The sequence below is a fragment of the Trachurus trachurus genome, assembly GCF_905171665.1.
Source record: "Trachurus trachurus genome assembly, chromosome: 20".
Taxonomy (NCBI): Eukaryota; Metazoa; Chordata; class Actinopteri; order Carangiformes; family Carangidae; genus Trachurus; species Trachurus trachurus.
This window is the reverse complement of record NC_139911.1, coordinates 5,094,528-5,121,988: the sequence shown is the minus strand read 5'-3', so window position 1 is coordinate 5,121,988 and position 27,461 is coordinate 5,094,528. Positions and strand designations below refer to the sequence as shown.

Sequence of the window (27,461 nt, the reverse complement as noted above, 5' to 3'; positions counted from 1 at the left end):
TGTGTGATTGCATTACGCCGTTATGGGCCGAGAGTCAACACACACACACACACACACACACACACACACACACACACACACACACATAGAAAAAAGGCTATCAGAGTTTTGCGATTCTGCACAGACAGCTGCACGCAGAGTCATTTACTGCACTTTGATTAGATTCAGATACGTTCTGCCCTCCATCTGCACTTCAGAACAATGGAGCATGTTTTGATGGGGAAGGAGGAGTGTGTGTGTGTGTGTGTGTGGGGGGGGGGGGTGCTGAAAAGAAAGATCTATTCAAGGCAGCTGGATGAGAAAGTTAGAGAGCAAATACATTCTGTTTCATCCACCGTGGTAACAATGCATATTGAAGAGACAGCCTTTCAAACTCTACAAAGTCTGTTGACTTCAAAATGAGTGTCTGAGAGTACAGACACCCCCCCCCCCCCCCCCCCCCCCCCCCCCCCCACCACCACCACCTACACCCTCCTCCTCCTCCTCCTCCTCCTCCACGCCTCCTTTTGGGTAGATTAAACACTGTCAAACATATGGAGGAGTCTGTCGGTCCAAAACAACAGCCCTGGTGGATAAACAATGAGATTTATTCCGAGGGGAGAGGGAGGACTGACACCTCGCTCCCACTTTACACCCGGCTTCTCATTCTGCACATATAATATGTTAAAGTAATTACTTAACGTGACACTTTCTTCTGGTTGCTGGAACGAAACAGCATCGTTACGAATTCCTAGCTTTAGTTCATGTGCAGGAGTTTGACATTTTCAGCCTAAGTTTAGTGACAATGACTGTGGGAATAAAAAATAAAGATGTTAAGGGGACAAAGAAAGAATAGCTGTATCTGGCTGACACCTAATTTTCTTGAAGACATGGTCAGTCAGTGGATTAGGAGTTGAACTTCAGCTGCCCTGAAAGCCTCAGCATTAGACTGTCTAGACTGTCAGGCCTGGAGGAAATGCCTTTCCTCTGCTCCGTTATGAAGAACAAGCGAGGATTCTGATTTAAAGGTGCGTGTGAGGTCAGGAAAATGTGGACAACACAAAAGAAAACGCCGCAATTACTGATGTAATACTCCTCTAACTTCTCCGCCGTCATCTGTATAATTAAAATAAAAATGAAGATCCACAGCGGGGGCTGCTGTGAAACACTAAAGCTGCCTTGTCCCCCTTTTTTTTTTTTCTTTTTGAAATGAAACCTCCCTGGGCTGATTGCATTAAGAGCTGCAGTGTCCTCTCCTCCCGTATGAGAGGAGAAGAGAGGAGAGAAGGGCTGGTAATTGGGGCCTGTACAGTAATAACGTGTTTAGTGTGGGCAGCACTTTCCTCAGTGTTAACATGCTGGGCCATTAATTGGCTAATGGAGTATATATGGTACATTGTGGGGGTGGTCTCTCAGGAGAGGGGAGTTGGAAGTGGAGCAGCCGTCGCAGGTTTTAGCCCAAGAAGGGACGCGGTTGGCAGGTGTGAGAGTTTGGAGCTAATGAGAATATTACAGTACAACACTCAAACCCCGTCCCAAATGAAATACTTTTATATTGTGTTTTTATTCATGTTGTCAGAATAACTTCTGTACGGTAATAAGGAGATCAGGTGTGCTTAGCTCTTGTTAACCAATCTCTTTGAAAAACTATTAAAAAAGATAATTCATCCTTTGTCATCCCCTACTGTAAGTGGAGTGGACTTTTCCTATATGTTTTCCTCATATGTATTTGTAGATATAGTGACCAATACAGTGATATAATATACACTACTCACAAGAAGTTAGGGATGTTTGGCTTTTGGATTAAAGCAGAAGTAAGAGATCCGGTCGTTTTGGCTAACTTCCTGTCAGCAGATGGAGTTAGCAGTCCCCGCCCTCGTCCCTACGTCACCACATTCACGCGCATCATTTGGCCTTTATGTCGTTCTCTCTCCTCATTGGATAAAGGTTGTAGGATACAAGGAAAGTTTTCTCCTCGGCTTACAGCAGAGCAGAGTGACTGACAGACCCGTGTTTCAGACCAAACACTCTATATAAGTGATTGCTGTCGGAAGATATAACTATTTAAGACTTATATTAACACAAACATTCCGCCTAAAATGCACTATAACCTTTACAGGTGAACTTAATTTAACCGTCTCTAAACGTTTGCATGCACATGTCCAGTTGTTCAATGTTTCAGTCCTTATTGAATAACATGCTGTTTCTCTAACAAGGTGATTAACCACAAACATCACAAGCACCGTCTGATTTAGTGGTTCAGTTGTCATTGAACCACTAAATGGTTCAATGGTTCAATGACAGTTTGTATACAGTCCTCTTCTCTCTCCACCATGTTCACATGTTGGCATCATGAGACCAAGACAACACTTTGATCAAATTGATCAAGTTATTAGACAGTTAGTTAGAGACATTGAGATGTTTGTTGTGCTATAGCCACCACTGCTTTTGTTTGAGATAAGATAAGGAAATGACCATTGCATCCTTCTACTTAATAGGCTTTCATGATAGAATATCACTGTAGCATGAACTTTTCTTGTCAAATATCCCTAACTTTTTGTGAGTAGTGTATATGATACAATATAGTGATATAGTGTCTACAGCCAGAGTGTTATCTCTGTGAGCCTACATGCTAATGTCGTAGTGTTAGAGTGTTGGACATATTCAAATTTTGACCTGATGATGATAAATGAAAATAAAAAGAGATGATAAAACATTTCATCCTGAGGGGAACCTGGATGTCTTGACTGAATTTCACAGCAATCTAACAGCTGTTGAGACGTTTCACGTTTCACCAGATTGAGAATTAAAAGGAAAACCAAAGTTATTTGAGCCCCATCCTCTGCAGTCAGATGAGATGTGTCACAGGATGAATGAAGCTTTTGAATTTCCTAACACGCACCTGCTCACAGTGCAGAGTCGATCCATATACAGTACATGTAATTTTCATGACATGTTTTATTCCTGACACATCGGTAGAAGTCGTCTGTCAGGGGATATACCTCAGAGACCCCACAGACTGAAACCCAACTCTGTATCATTGTCCAGTTTTTTTTTTTTCTTTCTGGCAGCCAGACCCAGTTGAAATGAGCTCCTCGCCGCTGAATGACAGCTTCAGTCCGTGGATGTGTTTTCTGTACAAACACAGATGGACGCCGTGAATTGAAACAAAAACTAATTTCCAAAGTTGATGAGTTTATAAAAAAAATAAATCCCCACACTGGACGGCTCTATTTGCAATTTGCTCTGTGGCATCTTTGCTTGTTAATACCCTTTTATTGAAATGCACCTATTAGCTTTATCCACGTCAGACTCCCGAGGCCTGCGAGAGAAGTCTTTCTCTCTCTGTCTCTCTTCTAGCTTCATGTCGCCAGTCTAGCCGAGGCCATTATCTCATCCCAAATGTCAATATTGCCGTTTTTATGAATTTGATTAGTCCATAAAACGCCAGAGGGGCTCGGGGTCCCAGCGGACTTCCGTGAACCTGTGGTAACATCATTGTCTGCTCCTTCCTGGCAGAGATCTGACATCACTTTAGCCAGATGGCAGGTGAAAGGGCTTCTGGGAATTAGTGTTTTCCTCCCTGTAAGGCCTGTGTCCTATTTCCTGACAACACAAACTAAAAGTGAGACGACACACACACACACTGGTGCTCGGAGTGCGATCGTTTCCAGGCTGGTACCTGGTCCGTGACAATGCAAAGAGACACCAGCCCGGCTTAGGGGGCTTTATAGATGACTGCATATCATGCAACATTGCATCAGGCCTTCATCAAAATCTCATTCCGCAGATAATGCTGAGAAAATGGGATTTTTGGCGGCTAAAAATAAACAAGGCAGTCTATGGGTAGGATGTGGGAATTGGGTTAATCCGGCACTGAAAAATGGTGATTGTTTGAAATGTGATTACTGTTATTAAAATACACAGACATGGGAGAGACAGTTAGGCTTTGGGGGGGGATTTTTCACTCTATTCTAAACCTGTCAATCATCAGCGAGGAGCAGCAGCAGCAGCGAGGAGGAGGAGGGGGCGTTGGGGGAGAGGGGAGGGTCAGAGGTCACTTATGACCTGAGGTAACAGGGAAGTCTTGCAGCAGTGGGAGGTAGCGGTAGCGTGCTTGTATCCATGTGTTACCCTACAGCGGAGGATGCAACATCTGGAACCAGTGAGGAGGAGACTGGTGGCTGTTGCCAGGGTCACCGCAGTGGGAGGTCAACTCCCCCCCTCCCCCACCACCACCATCACCCACCCTCGCCCTCGCCTGTCCTCACCCCTTCTCCCCCCCGACCCCTCACAATGCCAGCTCTCCTCCAGCTCCCATGCAGCACCATGACTGAGTCCTGTTAGCTGCGGACAGATGGGCATTCACATGGAACCGCTCGCCGAGACAGGAAAAGGTCCTGTGAAAGGCTCTGTTGTGTGGAAGTTGTCCCGTGGAGAGGAGCGGCACGGAAGGGGGGGGGGGGGATATTTGTCTTATTTCTAGTCAAAATGTCATTTCTAGTCAAAACAAATCTCATTATACTTAAAACAAGACTCGTCACATAAAAATTCGACACTTTTTACTTCTTTCACAAAAAATTTGCTTTCATTGGCAGATTTTTCTACTTATTTCAAGTGAAAATGATCTAAAAACAAGTTCATTTTTAGGTGATGCATCTTATTTTAAGTGGAAAGAGGTTAGTTTTGACTAGAAATTAGACATTTTGACAAGAAATAAGACAAATAGATAGATAGATGTTGAGTTTTTGCAGTGAAAGAGGAGGAGGAGGAGGTCTGACTGTCTCACTCCTTCTTCTTGTTAGAGCACCAGTGGGATAAGATCAGTCCACTCGGCCCACTAATGGCTCCGAGAACCTCACACACTCCACGGCTTCTCCCACTAGAGGGGGAGACATTTTTCTCCATCCTCATTACCTGTCACTTAAGAGAAGAAAGCCACTTTAGAAGTTTGAGGAGGAGGAGTGGCCTCCCAAGTCTGGACTGATCAATATCTTCAGATTAAACTTTCTCTGCTGCTGCTGCTGCTGCTGCTGCTGCTGCTGCTGCTGGAAGCGTCTGAACCTCGGATGAAATATTATCCGTGGTCTGAACCTCGTCTCATTTCTGAACTTCTTCCCACTCAATATCTCAAATACCATTATACAACGTCTTTGTTTCTCCTGCCAGGTAGATTTATTTTTCACAAATAACTGGATGTCATCTGTGATTAATCACATTTGCCTTGGGTTTATAAGAAAACTTTTTTTTTCTGATCTTGTAGAAATAACACACAGAGCCAGAACAAATAGCTAACCCCCACCAAAATAATAAAGAAAGAGACTCACTGGCTGGAAGATATAGAAAGAATCTTTTATGAATTGATCAATATTGTATAATATTTGTACTGGCTTAATGTGGCCAGATAGAAAGTTAAGATAAAGGCAAAGAAGAGCACTTCTTTGAAAAATACTTAAACTCATGAGAAAGTTGCAAATGTTTTTCAGTTTGAATTAAAGGAATAAGATTATTATAAAAACCCATGCGTTTTGGTTTTTTCACAGAATCCAGGCCAAGACTCGGGAGCTGCGGGAGCGCCAGGCGAAGGAGCGGGAATACGCAGAGATCCAGGACGTGATCAGCGGCACCTTCAGCTCGGACGACGATCACACCTACGCCGGCATCGGGTCGCTGGACTCGTCGCTGGACGGCAGCAGCGTGGAGCCGTACAGCCACCACCACTACCACCTCCCCCAGAGCCCCCAGAGCCCCCCCCTCCCCCCGGGGCCCCCGCTGCCCCCGGGCCCCCCGGGCAACGGGCCGCCCCTGGAGGCCCTGTACGCCCAGGTCAACAAGCCTCGCAACGGACGCCCTGCAGCCCCAGACAGGTAGGGGAAAATTTCCATCCGGTTAATTTCCAGAAACTTTCCATGGGAAGTTAAGCTGGGGAATTTTGGAAGTATTCCAAATTGGAAACTTTCCATGGAAATTATGGGAATGAACTGGAAATTGGGGGTAATTTAAACAAACTATATAGTATCCAACATAAATGTAAATATTTTGTTTTATCATAAGCAGACATCCATGCAATACAATTAAAAAACACGAAATTTCAACAGATTTATTTGTGAGTAGAACTTTATCAAGTTTTAATTCTTGTATGAACAATCAATTATTTTACTGAACAACAAAAGCATGAATGTTGGGAAAGAAAATAGCCCTCAATAGCCCTGCAGTGTGCTGAGGTGTGTACAAGTATACTTCAATCTGGTTGTTTTAGCCAATATTATGCTACTCCTCCCGTTTATTGCCATGTATTCCTGTTAATTCCTATATATTCCCGTTAATTCCCATGGAAAGTTTCCAACTTTGAAAATTCCCGGAATTTTGCAACCCATTCAGACCTAAATGAATAGTCCTCTCTGCTGCGACTGTGTTCGCTGCTGTTCGTCTTGTTCGTTTACACCTCATCTATAATGTAGAACCAGTTGTGTGAGATTATTTGCTCACCTCTGAGTGTCATGGGTGACTCGTCATGCTGCACAGTGAACACAATGAATTTTTACACGGCGTTATCACCGGCTTCTCCCACAAGGCAAAGCAGGCAGAATCCCGAGACAAGGTAAAACAACACCAGCAGCCTATCAGCCGTTCTCCATGTGTTAGAATTTAATATCAGGCAGCGTGTGTTTTTTTTTTTTCATTATCCTCGGATCCAGCAGTAATCCTCCGCGGCCTCTCAAACACCTTTCTCCGAGAGTCAAGCCGCGTCTGAGTTCAGTTTCTTGTCGCTGGGGGGTGGGGGGGGTGTGGAGGGGGGTTGCATCGCTCATAACCTCCATGTCAACAGGAATTTCTGAAGCGATGACAACAACCATGCAGAGCATCAGCGAGTCGTCTTGTATGCTTTTATTTGTTTATTCACTTCTGCGGCAGCTCCGGTAAACAGGAATTGAAACAAAGGGATCATAGTTTCTTGTGCTGTGAATGAAAGTGACTCAACCTGCTACATTCAACGTGACGACTCCTCACTTCACCAAACTTCCAACAAAACTCCAACAAAACTCCACCGGAGCGAAATCAATATAATTGTCACAACTTGTCATCAGCAAACTGAGGAATAGATCAAACAGTTCAGCTCTTTGAACTCTGGATGTGTTGATAACCTGCTGCACATCTTTGCTTCAAAACTGCAAGTCGCTGTTGCACATCTTTTACTGATGAGTCGTTCCTCTGCAGAGATGAGTCGTCATGGGACTGCAGGTATAAATGGATTAAATAATAACAACCTTTGTGCGGATTTTGATTGTTATTTTTTTTTTTTTAACACCAACACAATCAAGGAAAGAAAAAGGATTATTCCGTAATTTTCCATTGTGCAACTACGGCTAGATTTTATTCTTTATTCTTTAAAAAGTGTGGTAGAGCAGTGCCGCGGGGTCGACAAGAAACCGCTGTAATCATTCATTGTTGGCTGGCGAATTACAGTAGTTAGTTAGCTCCTCTCTGTTTGTGAAATAAAATAAGACAGTCCATTATTATCTCATAACGTGGTGAATGTGCAGGTCACAACTTGTCCACCAGAGCATTTTGGAGTTGTTGGATTGTGTATTTGATCAGTTTGATGAGGGAAACCAAGAAATCCCATTAGCCTCCGTAGCGTAGCTCTGAGCAGCTCGCGGCTCTGCTCCGCAGTTCTAAAAATAGCTTGCACTGACAAATAAAGGTAACAAACCTACTGCTATGACTATAGGGATAATGTCAATGGGCCAATATGCCAAAAATGTTGAACTATCCCTTTAACACTAACACAATCCATTGTGCAACTACGGCTAGACTTTATTCTGAAAGAGATCAGCAGGAAGTGTGACTGAGGCGCACCGCTGTAATCAGTCATTGTTGGCTGGTGAATTAGTTAGTTAGCTCCTCTGAGCTGTTTGTAAAATAAATTAAGACAGTTAAATATATTGTGCATGAGTTTCTGTGCCACTTATCGAAACAGTTCTTAGTTATAAAATGTTTTTTAAACGTACCATGTGTCCAAAGACACAAAGGCATAATCATGATTTTAATATTCATAATCAAGCAGCTTTACCTCCTGTGACCTTTCACTGCAGGCCTGATGAGTGTGTGTGCGTGTGTGTTTTTATAAGGATTTACATGTATCCATCCTGTGACCCTCCCGTGGCTGTCAGAGCAGATATGACAAGGTTATCTGGCCTCTCCCATAGCTGAAGCTAAATCCATGTGCCAATACACGTGGGGCTTAGCGAAGGCCACTGATCCATACGTCCAGAGTGAAGGTTACCTCCACGTGTTGTTTCCTCAGGATGGCCTTCACTGTGTCGCACACAGCCGTCCGCTCACTGTACAGTAAACTGTCCCACTCCCAACGCAGTGAAGCTGGCGATAATCCTGGCAGCTGGTTGAAGAGAGACGGACAGGCGGCGCTTGATTGGGCTTCAGTCGGCCGCTGTATTCAGATCAGATGTTGGTCAGTGATAGACACCCTGCTATTGATCCTCAGTGGGGATGTCAATAAGCTCTGTGTAGGGATACAGTAGGGAAACCTATTAATAATGATCTGCTGAAGGCCAAGTTCCTCCTGCTGCTTCGGTGTAACTTTAAAATACATCTTTAATGGTTGTTTTGGTTTATTCAGATTTACCCATTTGAAACCTGCTCCATGTTTCTGTTCAACATTCATTAGCCTCCTCTCCTCTGGGCCCCGGCTCACACACACATTATAGTTTCTCTGAAATTCATCGGTGTAACATACAAAAGAACCCGTCTTATCTCGTCTCTTCCTTTCTCTTGTTTTATCAGTTCTCACCTTCATGGGTTTATTTCAACGCAGAAAGCTCAGTATTGAATGTTAATTATACGTACAAGCTTATGTTTAGTTTGGGGTCTGAGCCGTCAGTATTGATAGTGCAGTGTGGAGTTTTACTTTCAGGGACAGGATTAGCCGTCGCGAGGGTTGTTATTTGATTTGAAATATGCACTGCATGTTCAACACTGCTTTTTTGTTTTGCACCTCTCGCCGCTTTGCATATCTTGTGTACGCCAGCCCCGGCTGTATGCCTGTAATATTTGTCTTGCTGCCTTTGAGATATAATAATATGCACTGGTTCTTATTTAGCTCAGAGGCTTTCTATTTACGATTCACAAAAAAAGCTTGAAAGACATTCAGATTCAAGACTCCCGTCACTTTCATATCATAACAAATATAAACAGTAATTTGCATTTCTAAATTAAACTTAATAGAAGTTGCATACTATAAAGTGCCAGCATAACAGAATTTTCAATCATTTCTGATCTGTACCATGCACCAAGACGGCAAAATTGGTCTCAGAACTTTTGTTTTGCCACATACAGACCCAGCATGGCTTATAATTTCTCTTTTTTTTTTTTATCCGGCTGCTGCTGCTACTTAACCCAGAGCGGCAGAGATAACACGAACCTCCTGTTTGAAGGTGCAGGAAAAGGAAATAGATGGGGATTGCCCAGGGAAAGGCTGCTGATTCCTGGCTGTCAGTCAGTCTTCAGTATGAAAGAGCAGAATGAAGCAGCAGCGTTTAACACTGACCTGGATACTGCTACCGCCTTCTGAGGCTGACCCCCGGAGAAACGGGCTGCGATCAGAGGGGCAGATTAAGGAGCCTACGTACCTCACAGGGATGTTGGAGTTTTATTCTGGTGGAGCTCAGTCCCACGGTCCGGAAATCTGCCAGAAACACACCTGAATGAATCAACTTCATCCACTTTTAGAGTCGTGCAATTTGTTGATTTCTTTCTCTGTCGTAAATTTCGCAAAAAGAACTCTCGTATAGAAAATACACGCACACATAAAAACAGAGTAAAGCAGCGCTGTGTTGTCAGCCAGCGTCCACACAGTCTCCTGCAGCATAGTAAATAACGTTATATGGGGGATATAACCATGGTGGAAGCCATCTCCTGATTATCATATGACTTCTAGAAGCATGGCTCAACTGCACAAATCTTATCTTGTAAAGATTGGTTCCAGGGACCAAGTTAAACGGCAGTAAATTGAGTTGAAATTAGCTGACAGCCTTCCTTTATTTTTCAGGGCCTTTGCTGGGAAAAAAACACCCACCGAACGCTGGAAAACAGAGGCGAGGCGAGTGTGTGTCGGAGGGATGACTAGCGTTGGAGCTAATCAGTGTCTTTCATCTAAAAGCCACCTAGTCAAACATTAGCATAGCTGGAAAGACTTCAAACAGCGCCGGCGCACCCGGGAGTCTGGGTTCCCATCGGTTTGTTTACTGTACATCCTCGGCGCTGTCATTAAAAAACACAACATTTTAGTCAAATAGACGAAGGTTCTTTAGATCCAGTCGACTAATTAGAGACACTTAGGGGCCCTTCGGTTGATGTGGGGAGGTGTGCCTTGTTAGAGGAGGTGGGGTCCAAATGGCTGCAATTGCCAGTAACTGTACATTGTATTTTTAATTTTTTTTTTTTTTTTTTTGAATCTTGGACTTTATTTACGTTTCGTGTGTTTATCCACATGTGTGTTCGTTTTATGCCATAATAAAAGCATTCACCCATGACTCTCCAAAGCTGCACCCTTGTTTACCCACTGCAGTTCATATGAAGACGCAGCAGCTGGATAAATAGCCTGGGAATACGCCCCTCTCTGTCTAATAGAGCTCTGATAATGGAGCCCTAATGGGAAGGTCAGTGCGACTGTAAAACTGGAGTGAGTCAGACCTGAGCTCATAAACCCTCGGCAGATACGAGGACCCCCCCGGTCGCCGTGGGCAGACGGAGATCCTGTCCACTCCGCCGGATCAGGTTTTACTGTTCCTCCTCTACGAGATCACGGCACAACAAGAACTCATTTGACAATTTATTACCCGGCGCCGGGGTTATTAGAGCTGGCAGCACCGGCGGTGTTTTGACAGCGCTGTCAGACTCAGTAAAAACTGAAGGGCACCAATAGAAATCGATGTTCGGTTTTGTTAAAACCGTTTATAAAACAAACGTAAATATCATTTTCCCCCCTTAAAAACCCGGAGCATGAATTCTCCTCTTGTCTGTTGCAGAGTTTTACATGAAAGTGAGTCAGTAGTAAACACCTGAACTCAGTGTTTTTGTTTTCACTTTTTTTTTTTTTTTTTCCTCCCAACCTTATTAAAAAGGTAGACCCAGCAAAATGGAATGACCTCATTTCTTGACAGGCAGCTGACAAGTCAACCCCTCCATCTGCCCAGGAAGCGTGGGGTTTGGGTGACTGCCGTTGGATGCTGCGTTTCAGAACGACAATCTGACAGGTTGCCAGGGCTCGATGGGATTTGTGGGAAGCGAGCGTGAAACAAAGCATCACCTTTTGAAACCGCAATTTGATTGACTGCTGCTCCCATTACCCAGTCGAGTTTTTCTAAAGCTCCGCAGAGCATGGGCATGAGAAAGAGTCAGAGAGAGAGAGAGAGGGAGACACAGAGAGGAAGAGGTGGAAGGAGGGGGGAGGAGAGGTGAGGCGAGGGAGGGAGGAAGAGATATGGAGCTCACGGAGCTCAGCAGTGCAAAGCCCTTGAAGTCCTCCACAACTTAGCAGCTCCAGAAAGCCTGGCAGGCAGAGAGAAGGAAGAAGAACCCAGAGATCCTCACCTAAAGAAACACTCACCGGGCTGCTCCCTCCTCCGCCCTCTTCCCCCTCTCCCTCCTCTCCTCCTCCCCCCTCTCTGCTCTCTCCACACTCAAATTCAGTCAAAACCTCCACTTTGCATGGTCTTGAAATTGGATTACGAGGTAGCTAATGCATTTTCCCGTGCCGATAAAAGGTCAGGCTTTTCATCTCTGGAGAAAGTTTGTGAGGATTTCTCCCCCCTCACCTCACCTCGCCGTCAGAAGTCGAGTCGTTAGGTGGAAAAGAAAAAAAAGAAAAAAAAAAAACCTTAACGGACAGGCTGATGGAGCTTTGATCATCACCTTCGTCATTAAGAACAGTTAATTCTTGTGTTTCAGATGTAGAAACGGCTTCATAACGGTTTGGTTTGATTCTGAGCTATAGACTTCTATACTGTGTGAATGGACCTGTAGATGAGTCCATTAAAGTAATGCAGAGGGAGAGTCAGTTACCGTGAACAACACTGTTCCACTTTAATCAGATGATCACTGAGCCAATCTGAAATAATCACTTTTTTTATTTATTTTTTTATTGTTTGCTGTCTCTTGTTCGGGCGCCTGTAATTAACTCCACAATCAACAATCACTCTCTCTGATTTTTATTGTCTATATTTTCATTTGGATGCAATCAAAGCGAGATTAGCAGCACTTTTCTGACGGCAGCATCTGTAACTTCGATTAAATCCTTCCCCTCAATAATTCATCGGTAAACAAATGAATCTTTTACGACCTCTGCATTCGCGTTAAGACTTTAATATCAGCTCGCGCGTCTCTAATAATGTTTTTTTTTTCTTTTTTTCTTTTCTCCCGGTTCCCATGGGAGCAAAGCTGATATGTGAGGCATCAAGGCCCGGTTTGACACATACATTACTGGTAACGAATTCCACTTTCCTTACTCTGTGTTTTGTCTCAGGGCTCCTTCACCTCTTGTAGGATCCCGAACTAAACAAGACTTAGGAGCCGATGCTGCTGACTGCATCACATTTTATCCCCCCATGTTTTGGCGCTGCCTTTTGTTTTCTCTCCGGCATTTTTCTTTTCTTTTTTTCCCATTACTCCCTGTGAGCAATCGCCGTGTGGGTGTGAAATCAGTGTCACAGTGGATGTCTGGAGTCGTGCCGTCTCCCGCTCTTAATTGAGAATAAAAAAGCGGACACTGAGGTAATGGAGAGAGTTCATCTGGGATGCGAGCTCCTGGCGGTGTGATGAAGGAAACCAACGAGCCGGCGTGAATCCTCAGGTCAGCCGTTGTTACTGCTGTCTGCAGGACTGGTCTGTGTGTAGGTACTGTAGATGCTGTTTCAGTTCCCCCATGCATGCAGCTCTGCAGAAAGCCCCGCGTAAACCCCCTGTAGATAGGTTACAAAATGAGGGAGCAAGTCCGATACATGCACACGCACATTTGTGCTCTGACTTTTGCCCTTTTTACTCTCAGCCTGTTCTGTGCAGAGGCGATAGTGCAGGAGGCCTAATGCACCAAATGCACATCAGCCTTATCGCAGGAGCTCTACACAGATAGCAATGTGTATCTCCCAGGCAAAGCAAGTGAATTATTTTCCTGGTCTGTTTTCTTTTTTTTTTTTTTCTTCTTTTTTTTTTACCCTCCCGCTTCGTCGAGGGCCCTGTGGGATAGATGTGATGAGATGGAGCACAAGAAGGCAATTTATCCTCCGTTTGTACCATTACGTTCATTTAAGAAAGCAAACAGCCTGAAAGCAGATCGCAGAAGACTGAGAGAAGGAGAGAGAAGGAGAGAAGGAGAGGAGAGGGGAGAGGAGGGGGGGTGATGGTATAGACCCATCTCGCCCTCAACTCTACATCAAGTGGATCAAGCTGATTAAGGCTGCACGTACAGTATGTATTTTATCAGCGTCCTTCAAAATTGGAAGCCTGGAAGACATGCATGCAGCATCTAATGAATTTTCACAAGAAGGAGAAGATGAAAGGGAAAGAAGGGGAGCGTGCCGTTTAGTGCAGGCGTGCCCCAGCAGACTAAACGGGACTGGAGATGTTTGGGAGGGGGTGGAGGGGGGGGGGGGGGGGGGGGGGGGGTATGAGGAGGTTTTGAAGATGAGTTTGGGTTGATCAGGACCAGAGGGCATCTCATTCCTGACAATCAGCAGCTGCAAATAGACAGTTAATCCCCCCCTCACACCCCCCACCCCCCACCTCAACTCTCCTGAAGGTCTGACATCTTCTCCTCCACCATTTGTAATGAATCGGAAGATTTGTTTTGAAAATGTCACAGAAACTAATTGGGAGGAATCACACACTGGTAGAAAACGTGGATTGTTCTTTTCCCCCCGAACTCAGTCATAGAGAAACCTGTCTTTATGTACACTGCAAAAACTCAAATATCTTACCAAGAATATTTGTCTTATTTCTAGTCAAAATGTCATTTCTAGTCAAAACAAATCTCATTATACTTAAAATAAAACTCATCACATGAAAAGTAGCTTGTTTTTAGACACTTTTTACTTCTTTCAATCATATTTCACTTGAAATAAGTAGAAAAATCTGATAGTGGAGCAAGTTTTTTTTTCCTTATTACAAGCACAAAAAACTTGCTTTCACTGGCAGATTTTTCTACTTATTTTAAGTGAAAATTTGTTTGAAATAAGTGAAAATGATCTAAAAACAAGTAACTTTTTCAGGTGGTGAGTCTCATTTTAAGTGGAAAAAGATTAGTTTTGACTAGAAATTAGACATTTTGACAGATATTCTTGGAAAGATTTTGAGTTTTTGCAGTGTAATAACACACACACACTTCGCTCTGCTGTTACGTGAATACGAGGTTCCTCTGTGAGAAACTTCACATAATAGATACAGTAACCCAATTTCATAAACTAATCACGGGGTCTTCTTCTTCTCCGCTACCGTAGCGTCGCTGCTTTCATCCCCGGTCGCTCTCACACTCTTCACAGACGCTCCAGAAATAGATCAGGTGAGGAACGTGATTGAGAGGCAGGTGGCTGCCGAGCGTGAGTCTGCACTATACGAACCATGTCAGCGAGCAGATGACTCTCACGCCTCCTCCTCCTCCTCACCACCACCTTGCTTTTATCTCTCTTCAGTCACGGTGAATGTAAACACGCAGGAGTGGCCTCAGCGTGTCAGGCAGCGGTGGCGGTGCTAACTGCTGCATTTTCCCCCTTCTCTGCTCTGACGTGTGCAGCCGGTGAAGCGAGGCCAGAGAAGTTATTGTTTACTGTGAAATGAACGCTCAAAGAGCCGTGGGGGGAGTTTTGAAGGTTTTCCCTTCCTCTGTCTGAAAAAGAGCTCAGACCAGAGCTGGAGAAGTATTGAAATGCAACTACAAAGCAGAGCCCAAAAGAATAAGACTCAGTATTTCCAGCTGATCAAAAAGAATATTAAACGACTTTAAATAAAATACAAATACAAGAAGAAAGTCGATATTTGCCTTCATCCAAATTTTCAGTAAACAGCTGGTTAGTTGATGCAAGTTACCCCCGGATGAGGAAAGTAGATGAAAACCAGAAGAAACCAAACCATACTGTATGAAAACATGCACAACAACACAGAGAGGGATGTAGCTAATGTTACTCCTCACCACTTTTACCTAGAAATACATGCAGGCCACCACCAAAATATGAATTATAATCTAATATCTTAAAGGGAAAGTTGCAGTTAAGTATCAGCTGCAAACATACAGAAGCTACAGATGTGCAAAAATATGTTTTAGCCACTTCAATATCAGTTTGGTGTGTACTTAAACGGTTTATTCTTGTTGTCAAACAGCACTTTCCTGTGCATCTACATTTCTCCTAAAAAACTAACTCCGAACTATCCCTTTAAGACTTGTTTGTTTAATCCACTGCTCAACGCCTTTCCAGTTACAAATCACCAGCACCACACCATGTTACCACCATATCAGCTGCTCCCAAAATAAACTCCCTCCAGTCTCTGCTCCAATTTCTGTCAATTTCATCCTTGAGCTTCATTTCTGCGGCTGCATCCTGAGCAGCGTGCTGACTGACTGACTGAGGGCCGAGGGCCGAGGGCCGACCGGGGACTATCACACATCAAGCAGCTACGCCAACCCTCAGATCTCATGTTAGCTGATGCTTCTCTGGGCAAAATTACAGTTTTACGATTCCATGTTATTTGAGGTTTTGCTAATTATCAGAGAAAAACTGCAGCTTTTAAAATCAGAGGAAAAGATCATCTGCCATCAGCAGTTTTAGTCTTTAATCAGCTGTTCAGGTATCGACCTGCAAACACATAAAGACTAGTTTCTCTAATCTCTGCTGTCATTTGCTCGGTGCAGTAATCGCATAATTGCTAAAAAATTGGTTAATATGCAAAATGTTTCTATATTTCAGACAGTTTTTAAGAGTTAAGCACTGACCAGCAGCTCCTGCATCAATTAGCAAACTGTGTCACCAACACGTTCCTCGGTTCAACTGCATCCTGAAGTCAGTCCATTGTAATCCAAAGGCCTGGCCACTGTGTACAGGGCACGTAATTAAATTTACCTCGTCCACATCTGAGCCGGCGAGCCTGTGCACTCACCACAGGAGCAGCCTCACTTCTTCTCTCCATTTTTTATTTTAAGAGCAGTATCCATATTCCCTTTGTCAGACTTTCGCCATTGTCGTTTTCCAATCCCCGCGCCTTGAACGAGCTCCCAGCGGCAAATCGGATCTCAGCGAGAGCCTTTTGTAATTACAGGGAGCTGAATGGGTGAATACATCCCAAATCCACGAGACCAGCCACTGACACATTCCATCTGTCTTAAGCCTCCTTCCAATATTTGAGATTGACTCATGAGGAGGTGCTGAAACAGTGAAAACCTTTCGCCCATTTTTCCCCCTCGCTGTTCATGTGAAAAGTCTTTTGAAAGTTTTTTTTTTTTTTTGACCAAAATTCGTCTTTTGCTAAATGTCGTCCTCTCACAAACACTTCTGGAAAAGTAATTTCTCATATAATAGAGGTCCGTTCTAATTTAACAAGTTAATAACGCTGCCGTGTGGATGAATGGCTGTTGTAGTGGTGCATTTGGCTGTGACAATATATTGTAAAGAAGCAGCGTCACATAAAAAGGAAAGTTCAAAAGAGGCCACTGAATGTAATAACAAGAAATTCAGCTTCTGGGAAATAAGTCATTATTAAAAAGAAGATAGTTGACTTTATTTATTTGTTTTTAAGCTTCATTTAGTTTTGACAGCTGCAAGTTTTCCTCATGTGACAGTTGGATCTCTGTGCCTGTCGGTCCAGTGTATAACCTGAGGTCATGCGGCTCATTTTCTGGTTTTCTGCGCCATCATTCCACACAGATAGAGAAGAGTCAAACCGGAGTATGGCAGAGAAAGCCTGGGGGGCTTGTCTGCAGGTTTCTCTTCAGTTCAGGCTCTAGTTGTTGCCCAGACTCGTCTTCAAGCCCCCTCTAGCAAAATGGGACAAGTGCTTTGTTAGTCTACCTGAGCACCGGGACCTGTTTGAGCTCATTGTTGGACCATAATAACACCAGGCGTTTCTAATGCCATCAGCAGAGTAACGGCAGCACATGGCCTTGTTTTTTTTTTGTTTTTTTGTTTCTCAACTTTATTGAAAGTTGCAATAATAACATATAATTCAGTCATTCCAGTTCACATTTCTATACAATAGTAACAGTACAGTTACACATACAGTATATGACAGCATAATAGGAGTTAAACAAAAGAGGGAAACAATCAAATTAACAAACAACCAAAAAAAAATATTGGTGTGGCAGCCCTTGTAATCCAATGAGAATTTTAATCAGAATTGTTGTTACAGATTATTGGTTGAAGATTTATTTCTGAGTGTAGTCAAGTCAAGTCAAGTAATTTCATTTGTCCCAACTTGGGCAATTTGATTGCAGTAGGTCTAAGAAAAATTAAAAACATTACTGTACATGCAACCGTCACACATACAACAGATCACAGCTATCACATAGAAACAAAAGGCAGTTCAAGTATATTCATGATTGAATATACATTTCTTAGCACACGGCCTTGTTGGTGCGAGATAATGGGCACATGATGATGATGTCATCGCTGATAATCGAGGAGCCAAAGGTCTCGGAGCCCGGCAGGTTTTCACTCGCATTCAAGGAATTCACATAAGTATCGTTGAGTTTCCATCACACCCACTGTGATTGGTGGAGCTTGTTGATGCCAGAGGAAATTACTGTGGAAGTTAATAACAAAGGAATTTTAATCTAGTCGGCCCGATTGACTCAGTTCACTGATTGAACCAAACACACCATGCAAGTCCCTGCTAATAAGCTCTGTACTATCAATAAGAAGCAACCTCACTTATAATATACTATAATTTCCTGAGAAAGAAAAGAAAGAGTGTCCTCTTTTCCTCCGTCCAGGAATCGCTGGTTGTCTCTATACTGTGATTAAACATCCTGCAGAGATATGGCCGTCATTAAGGGCTCGCCGCCGAGCTGACCTGCAGTCAGTTTTACCCAGAATAACGGCCGTGTTTTAATGGCAGTCGAGGATGTCGATTAAAATCGGTTTTATGACCTTTTGTAAGGAAGTTGTGGTTTGTTCCATTCCAGGGCATTGTGTGTGTGAGCTGACAGGGCAGACAATAAAGCAAATCAGTTATGGTTTTATGTATATGGCTGAGTACTGTATTCAGATTTGGATTGTGCTGTGTGTGTGAGAGAGAGTAGAGTGTGAGTGTGTGTTTCCACTCATCTCTCCTCATAAATCACAGCAGGATGAGGGATGACGGTGCAGGACGGCCGGAGCAGAGCTTGGTAGTGAGACCTGGATGATAAAACTGACTGTGGAGGGAAGAAAAAAAACTACTAGAGTACCGTTACACACATAAAACAACTTCCTGCTGTATTGAGATACAGTGTAATGCCCTGAAGTACTGTATGTGCTCCGTGTGTAATTATGGTATTTATATCGGAAAGATCAGAGGTCAAGGTCACAGCAGCGAAACACAGCCTCCCCATCAGGACTAAGTTAAAATCTGACCTCAGCACAGTCTGGGTTTTTAAAAAAAAACATGTTTCAAGTTTTTTTTTTGTTTTTGTTGAAATGATTTAAACAGTAAGAGCAGCGGTTGTGTAACTTTTTCTTTCATACAAATAAATGGCCTTTGCCCAACATTCCTTACACGACCAACCAATTTTCTAAAGTGGACCAGATGTTCCAGATGCATTTCCTCCTCCTACGATCCAGACAGCAAGAGTTTCCATTCAATCCAGTGCAATTAAAAAAATCATGCATGCTCACTCACTCTTTCATCATAGGTCACATGGCAGCATCTTTACCTTATTTGTCCACATGAAGTTATTGCTATTGTTTTTTTTAAAGGCACATGCTGTTAATTTTGCACATGTAGATTTCTTTACATGTCCATAGGAGTATTGAGTTAAAGCAGAAGTAAGTGATATATTTGTGTTAATATAAGTCTTAAATAGTTATATCTTCCGACAGCAATCACTTACATAGAGTGTTTGGACCGAAACACGGGTCTCTCAGTCCCTCTGCTCTGCTCTGAGCCGAGGAGAAAACATTTATCGTATCCTACAGTTTTTATCCAATGAGGAGAGAGAACGGCATGCAGGGCTGTGTGTGCAGCCAAGGGACGCCGTGAATGCGGTGACGTAGGGACGAGGACTGTTATGGTGCGTTCAAGGAAACTCGTAACTCGTGTTTTTCCGACCTGTGAAGTCGTACCAGTTCGATCTGGTACGAGTTCACGGGTCAGAAGTTACGAGTGGCCGTTATAGTGACTTTCACAGGTAAAACAGGTCGGAAAAACACGAGTGGGTTGCCTGGAACGCTACAAAGTCGTAAGTTGTGACTTGAAGCTGTAATTTACGGTTTCAAAAGCCTGCCTGGAACGCAGCATTAGCCAAAACGACCGGATCGCTTACCTCTGCTTTAATGATATTTTGCCTTCTGCTGCTTTGCTTTATAAAATACGTCTCACTTTTCTGCACATCTCTCCAAAACACAACTCATCTCTCCAGTGGTTTTAAAATGAGCGTTTCAGAAATCTCAGTTATTATTTCTAGTTTCTCTGTCACCTCTATTTCCTCCTCAACCGTCCCATGTGGAAGAAGATGTTCACAGATAAACTATTGTTATATCTGTTGTCTGACTGCGCTGCTATATGATGATATTAAATCTCTGCAGATACTTTTTTTTCCCTCCACCCCAGAGTCTGACTCATGGATATACAGTAAGGTGTTGTATCTATCTATATATTATATAGTATATATCACTGTGATCATGGAGCCGTTCTTCCAGTCCTGTGAGGTCATAAACTGTGAGATGAAGAGGTTGGAGATATCGTCACATGGAGAAGCTCTTTGTGTGTCTTCATACAGTGACACAGTGCTGTCAGGAGGCAGGTTCAGGTCAGTCAGAGCTGCCAAATACATCACAGATCTGCAAATCCACTTTCTATAAAACACGTCTGTTTGTACGAGCAGCGCAGACATTAAGCCAAAAAAATAAAGGAGAAGCGTGTTTGACGTTATTGCTGTGATCAATAATTCCTTTGAATGTTCTTTTATTTTCCTCTCTCTCGGAGAAAAACCTGAAGAAGCTGCAGCTCGTAAATTGATGGCGGCGGCTCCGAGCCTGAAGCTAAAGTGCTTCATTAAAGTGATTTAACACGGGGGTTGAGTACATTTGCTTCTTACCCACATATGACATGAGACAAGACAAGTAAGTTGTAAGTATGATCAGAATATAGAAAAGGTCACGGAGGCCTCGGTGGAAAATGTGAATTCAGATGAATAAGACGTGATCTGTTCCTCCAGGTCGTGTCTTCCTCTTCACTTCATCCTCCACCAATCTACACGCGTTCATCTCCTCTGTTTTAGTCATTAACGCTCCTTTTTTTCCTACTTGTGCGTTCATTTTTATGCTTTTTCTCCTTTTTTTTCCTGTTGCACTCCTTCATTTCTTTTCCCCACCCTCCATTTCTCTCTCCCTTTCTCTTCATCTCTCTGTCTTTCTTTCCACATTTTCCACCAATGCCGGGGACACTGAACGAGCCCCAGCTATCAAGCCATAATGAGCATCTTCACTAAAGCACTGATTCATCAGAACAAAGAGAGGCAGAGAGAGCGAGGCAGAGGGATGGATGACAAGGGGGGAGACAAAGAATGAGAGAGAGGAAGGGAGAGAGGGAGAGAGGGAGGGAGATGCTGGAGTGCACCCTTGAATGGCTTTGGATTGTAAACCCCTACAGCTTCCTCCTCCTCTGGCTGTATTTTTCCTAATAGCCTCTTGGGCTATTTCTGGGTCCCTTTTTAAATGAGAGGTGGGTGGGAGTGAATGCAGTGAAGGGGTGGAGGGCTGTGTGTGTGTGTATATGTGTGTGTGTGTGTGTGCTGGAGGGTGTATTTGGCCCCACCGAGCCAGTGAATAAGCACTCTGACTCGCAGCAGGATCAGGGGTGGTGGTGGTGGTGAGGGTGTGTGTGTGTGTGTGAGTGAGTCTGTAGGGGCTCTCTGTTGCCACTGGAGACGAAGGAAGAGATGCATACGCATACTCCACACACATGCACACACACATGTCCGCACACATGCAAAAAACACACACAGATACACACACGAACCCTGAATGTGGAACCTCCAAAGCTGATTAGTCAAACTTGTGATTTCCAATTTCAAACCCGCGACACAAATCCCACACTTAATATTCATGCAGAAGGCAGCGAAGGCCCCTCGCTGTCCCGCGCCGCCGTGGGGCTGCAGGGCTGGGTGGGGGGCGAGTAGAGGAGTAGAGGTGGGGGAGATGGGAAGTGATGGTGGGGGGTTGCCTTTTTAATCAGCTTAGTTAAAAAGATGGAGATGAGGAAAGGAATGGGATGACAAGGAAAAAGAAAAGAGAAGGTAGTGTTTGTTTTGTGTTTTTTTGCTGTCTCATTGAGTACACTGCAAAAACTCAAAATCTTTCCAAGAATATTTGTCTTATTTCTTGTCAAAATGTCTCATTTCTAGTCAAAACTAATCTCTTTCCACTTAAAATAAGACTCATTGCCTAAAAATTTACTTGTTTTTAGATCATTTTCACTTGTTTCAAACTCATTTTCACTTGAAATAAGTATAAAAATCTGCCAGTGAAAGCAAGTTTTTTGTGCTTGTAATAAGGATGAAAAACTTGCTCCACTATCAGATTTTTCTACTTATTTCAAGTGAAAATATGCTTGAAAGGAGTAAAACGTGTCTAAAAACAAGCTACTTTTTTATGTGATGAGTCTTATTTTAAGTATAATGAGATTAGTTTTGACTAGAAATGACATTTTGACTAGAAATAAGACAAATATTCTTGGTAAGATATTTGAGTTTTTGCAGTGTAGGTGACACACACACACACACACACACACACACACACACACACACACACACACAGAATGAACATCTTATCTAGTGATGTAGAGTGATGCCATGAGCCCCCTCCTCCTCCTCCTCCTCCTCCTCTTCACCCACCCACACATCTTGTCTCATTCAATCTGCTGGTCTGGAGATGACCAATGCAAACAGACATCCTTCATCATCCTGACTGCTGTGTGTGTATTTGTGTGTGTGTGCATGATTCAGGCTTTTGTCAGAGAGCACACACACACACACTCACACACGCACATCATAAACAGGATTACGGCCGCATCTGACAGACGTCGTTTCTATTTTAGCGAGGGCGACCGCAGCAGTGCCAGTGTTTGTGTGACTCCTCCGTCTGTGTCTTTTAACCTTGTAATCAGGATGGCGTGCTGTGTCATCGTCACTTCCTCACGGAGCAGAGAGGAGCGGGAGCAGAGGAGGGACAGAGTGAGAGAGGGAGAGAGAGTGAGTGGAAGGGAGAGTGAGAGTGGATTAGTAGACGTGTGCAGGCAGGGATGTCAAGGTGGAGGATAAACAAGCTGAGAGTTTACTCACCTTGTATTCGGCTGGAGTGCAGGTATGAAATCAGCTGAGGAGTTCACATCCAGTCTTCATACGCTGCTGTTTCAGGTTTATTCCATTGTCTGGAAACAGAAACAGAAAAACATGTGAATGAAACCAGATTAGAAATATGAACTCAGCTTTATTCAAATACTGTAGATGTGAGGAAGGAAACATAAAGATCATCCATTGACCAACCATTCACTGTGTGTTCACTGCAATAAAATGGTTAGATGAAGTAGTTTTTCTCTATCTACCAATACATACAGCATTATGTCACTTATCATATTCATGCTTGTTATATATTATATTCAGAATAAGTGGAGAAAACATATATAAGAAACATGTTGATGGGACTCTGAACTTAAATTGGAAAGTAAAAGAAAAGTAGTTAGAGTGTGAAAAGTCTAATTTTCATTCCAGTCAGTGAAGTAGCTGTGGGCCGACTCGGGGAGGACACGATTTTACATCAAGGAAGTGACGACTTGAAATGTTAATACAGTTCAGTTTCAGTGGAAAAGACTCTGCTGCTCTGCAGGGAGAAACCATCAAAAGACTTCGATCAGCACCTGTTGGAGGACTCGGCTGTCAAACCAGCCCAGAAAAAAACCCAAACATTATAACATCTTCAGGAGGAGGAGGTGTGAACCTGTATAAATGTTATTATCTTAGTTAGCAGCAGTTGAGCCAATGAAAGGTGAATATGTTAATAAGTTATAAAAGCAACAGCATGGTCAGAGGAGGAATCAGTTAGCATCTTTCATTTGTTCTTGTTGTTTGTTAGCTGGGAGCTGTGCAGCAGCTAACACACAGGGCCGGGTCTTTAGGATGATGTTTGAGCTGCTGTTGTTGTTGTTGTTGAACGCTACAACTCATTTTGATTTTATTATTGCACAGTTTGAAGTGAGAGAGAGAGCAGGAGCGAGGGAGGGTGATGGGCAGACACCAGAGAGGAGAGAAACAGCTGGAGAGGAGATGTGAGGAAAACAACAAGCGTCAGGTGAGAGGGAAACAGAGGAGCAGAGGGAGGGAGGCGGACAAAGAGACAAAGATCGAGCCCCGAGGAGGAGAAAGAGGAGAGTATCTGCAAAAACTCAAAATCTTTCCAAGAATATTTGTCTTATTTCTTGTTAAAAAATGTCTCATTTCTAGTCAAAACTAATCTCTTTCCACTTAAAATAAGACTCATCACCTAAAAATTAACTTGTTTTCAGATCATTTTCACTTGTTTCAAAAACATTTTCACTTGAAATAGAAAAATCTGTCAGCTAAAGCAAGTTTTTTGTGCTTTTTCTACTTATTTCAAGTGAAAATATGCTTGAAAGACGTAAAACGTGTCTAAAACAAGCTACTTTTTAAAGGGATAGTTCACCCAAAATTCAAATTTCACTCATTATCTACTCACCCTCATGTCAACTAAGAGCTGGGAGAATTTTCAGAGTCCTCCGTGCCTTCTCTGAGTTACGGGGGGGTCCGCGCAGCAGTATTTGTCCATATAATGGTTGTGAAGGGATACCAACTTTCTTCGTCCAAAAAGACACACCAAAAAACATCCAAATACCTCCACACAGTTTGTCTGTAATGTCCCTCTTGTATTGAAGCCCCGACATGAGAAATTGTTCCGAAAAAAATTAAATAAGTCTATATTTTAAGCTTGTTTGTAGCGGAAGTTCCCAGTGTCTCAGTTCACTGCTCTTCCTGTGTCAGTGCAAATCTTGCGTAATTTGCACTGACCGGCAGAACAATTTCTCATGTCGGGGCTTCAATATAAGGCTCAGATAATGAGTGAAATTTGAATTTTGGGTGAACTATCCCTTTAATGTGATGAGTCTTATTTTAAGTATAATGAGATTTGTTTTGACTAGAAATTACATTTTGACTAGAAATAAGACAAATATTCTTGGTAAGATATCTGAGTTTTTGCAGTGTGGGGAGGCCGGCGGACCTCACACACCTCCCTGCATCCTGCATGTCGAGGGCCACAGCTGTAGACTCCCATCCATCCCATCACTCATCCGGCCACAGCGGTAGTAGCGAGCGGTTGCGAGGTGTTTCCAGTCTCCACCACGCTCCATAACTCAACCCTTCTTTCTCCACAGAGACGCTCCTTAAACACCTCCCTCCCTCCCTCCCTCCTCTTCTCTCATCACCTCCATCAGTCTGTCTTTAAAACAACCATTGGAGATATGAGAAGCAGCGGCCTGTGACCATCGCCGTTACTCCTCCTCGCACATCCCGCTGATGTCGGCCGGGGGGGCAGAGGAATGTGGCGGCCATGTAGACGGCGCTGCTCCTCGGGGAGACTTAAAGGAGAAATGGCAGCAATAGAGTCTATGGGGGCGATAATTCACCGGGGCCGGCTCAACGACGCTGTGACACCATTATTGTCCTTATAAAGTAGAGCTGTCACTGTGTCATTACTGCTCACCATCCTTTTCCTTTTTATTTGCTCATCGCTTTATTCTCTCTATCTATCTCGTGCCGTTGCGGTCGGCTCGATATCCGCGGCCGAAATACTCCTGCGTTTCTTGTGTTGTGTTGTGTTGTGTTGTGATTGCTTTGTTTTTGCACCATTTGAAAAAGAATAAAAACACACACACACATACACATACAATGGCACATTTACAGGACATAGATGTTAATTAGGTGGCTGAGCGCCTGCAGTGTGTTGACAGCGTCTCAGCTTCCGACAGGTTCACCACGAGTCCTCATAGCGTTCGATTACACACTAATGGAGACAATTAAAAACCAGTTAGCAGCTATTTTTATATCCATAATATACATCTGTGCTTCAAGTTGAGACCTGTGGACGTGACACTGAGGAGCTCAGGTTAATACATTTACTGCTTGGAGGCAACCTTTCAGAAATAGCAGCAGAGATGTAACCCAGCACCAACTGCTTCTTTACATCAGTCAAACACAAAGGGACTTGAATATTTTGTCAGGACTCACAGATTTCTCTTTTAAAGATCATTTTATGTCAAACTGTGTGCGTAACATCAGACTCTGTGGATCTCTGTGGAGTTTAAAGTCTGAAAATATCACGCTGACGTCATCATCAGGGGAGCAATGTGCAGCCGATGCAAATCTCTGACGTTGTAGTTTATGATCGGACGACACTTGTGTCACCATGCAGTCCATTAAAAGTTTTTAGTTTAGTTTATTAGTTTATTAAAGCAGAAGTAAGTGGTCCGGTCGTTTTCGCTAATGCTGCGTTCCAGGCAGGCTTTTGAAATAGTAAATTACAGCTTCAAGTCACAACTTACGACTTTGTAGCGTTTCAGGCAACCCACTCGTGTTTTTCCGACCTGTTTTACCGGTGAAAGTCACTATAACGGCCACTCGTAACTTCCGACCGGTGAACTCGTACCAGATCGAACTGGTACCACTTCACGGTCGGAAAAATACGAGTTTCCTTGAACGCACCATAACAGTCCTCGTCCCTACGTCGCCACATTCACGGCGTTCCTTGGCTGCACACACAGCCCTGCATGCCGTTCTCTCTCCTCATTGGATAAAAACTGTAGGATACGATAAATGTTTTCTCCTCGGCTCAGAGCAGAGCAGAGGGACTGAGAGACCCGTGTTTCAGTCCAAACACTCTATGTAAGTGATTGCTGTCGGAAGATATAACTATTTAAGACTTATATTAACACAAATATATCACTTACTTCTGCTTTAAGGGACAGTGTGCAATTACATTAATCATTTGCAGAAAACAATGAGGCGATGGTTGCACCAGATTTAGCTCACAGCTAATTTCCATCTGTAGTCCCTACACATAACATAAAAAATGAAAAAATACACGGAGAATAGAATACACAGACCACAAGCTACTATACAAAGGTGATACAACCAACAGTTTACAGTCTCTATCCTTCACTTTTTCACCTACTGTATAACACAACCACAAATACCACAGTTTCCTTCCTCAGATTCCCCAGTGCTTGGTAAAACAGGATCATTTTAGTTCATAATCTCGTCAGCTGAAGCGATCTCAGCTATGCCTCAGTCTTAAAATATTGTTTTTCCATTCCGGGTAACTGTGTCGTGACAGTATCCAAACACTCCACATCAGGTACAAGCCCCCCCCCCTCCCCTCCCCTCCCCGCCTCCCTACTCCTCCAGGTTTGGGAGTCTGTTTTATGAGCTGAGTAGCAGCGAGGTCAGGGTCTCAGTGGCTCACCAGATAAATAGACTGTTAGTCAGTGTTTACACCTGAGCCAGACTGATGTATGTCCCTGCGGTTGAGAGAGAGACATAAAGATCTCATTCTCCTACTCATCCTTTCCCCACCAGTCAAACCTCACAGCCCATCAGTCCCCAACAACGGTCGATGGGGAGTTATGGGCTGCGGCTCTGATGTGAGGATTTACAAAACAGGCACATGTGAGGTTTCAATTCTCACTTTGTATTCGAGTGTCTTTTCCTGTCATATTCAAACTTTGACGATTTAAAACGACCTTTCCGCCCATGTCTGCACAGTATTCAAATGATAAACATCACTTATACGATCACTATAGTTATTTTATAACACATAATCATAATAATAATGTGTTGTATTCAGCTTTTGTCCTCTACTATGGATCTTTAGACCAGATACAGTAAATAGTTTGTCTCGGGGAATGGGCTCCTATGGGCGCAGCAGGCATACCAGACCAGACCCCTCAGCTGTTGTAGTTACAATAATAAACACCACCAGTAGCGGCGGCATACTGCACCTTTGTTGTCATGGTTACAATAACAAACACATGGATTATGGAGCGACTGGTCATTTTGTTTGGTTTAGGTGCAAAAACTGCCCGGTTGGGTTCAGGAAAAGGTTAAACTGGGCTCAACTCAGAACTCTTATGAAGGTCAGAGGGCCGTCGTCGTCATGGTTACAATAATAAACACACAGTGGAGGTTCATGAGATGGATGAAAGACATAATGTGG

The 27,461-nt window shown here is 43.5% G+C and overlaps 1 protein-coding gene across 2 annotated transcripts in view; it reads left to right on the top strand.

Annotated features, from left to right (window-relative positions):
- Positions 1–27,461, top strand: part of LOC311003773 (partitioning defective 3 homolog) — a 377,802-nt gene that overhangs the window by 291,864 nt on the left and 58,477 nt on the right. For both annotated transcript variants that reach the window (XM_083995614.1, XM_083995613.1), the window contains exon 21: positions 5,523–5,846. In XM_083995614.1, coding sequence (XP_083851740.1) covers positions 5,523–5,846 — 324 coding nt within the window. The remainder of the gene's footprint in view (positions 1–5,522; positions 5,847–27,461) is intronic.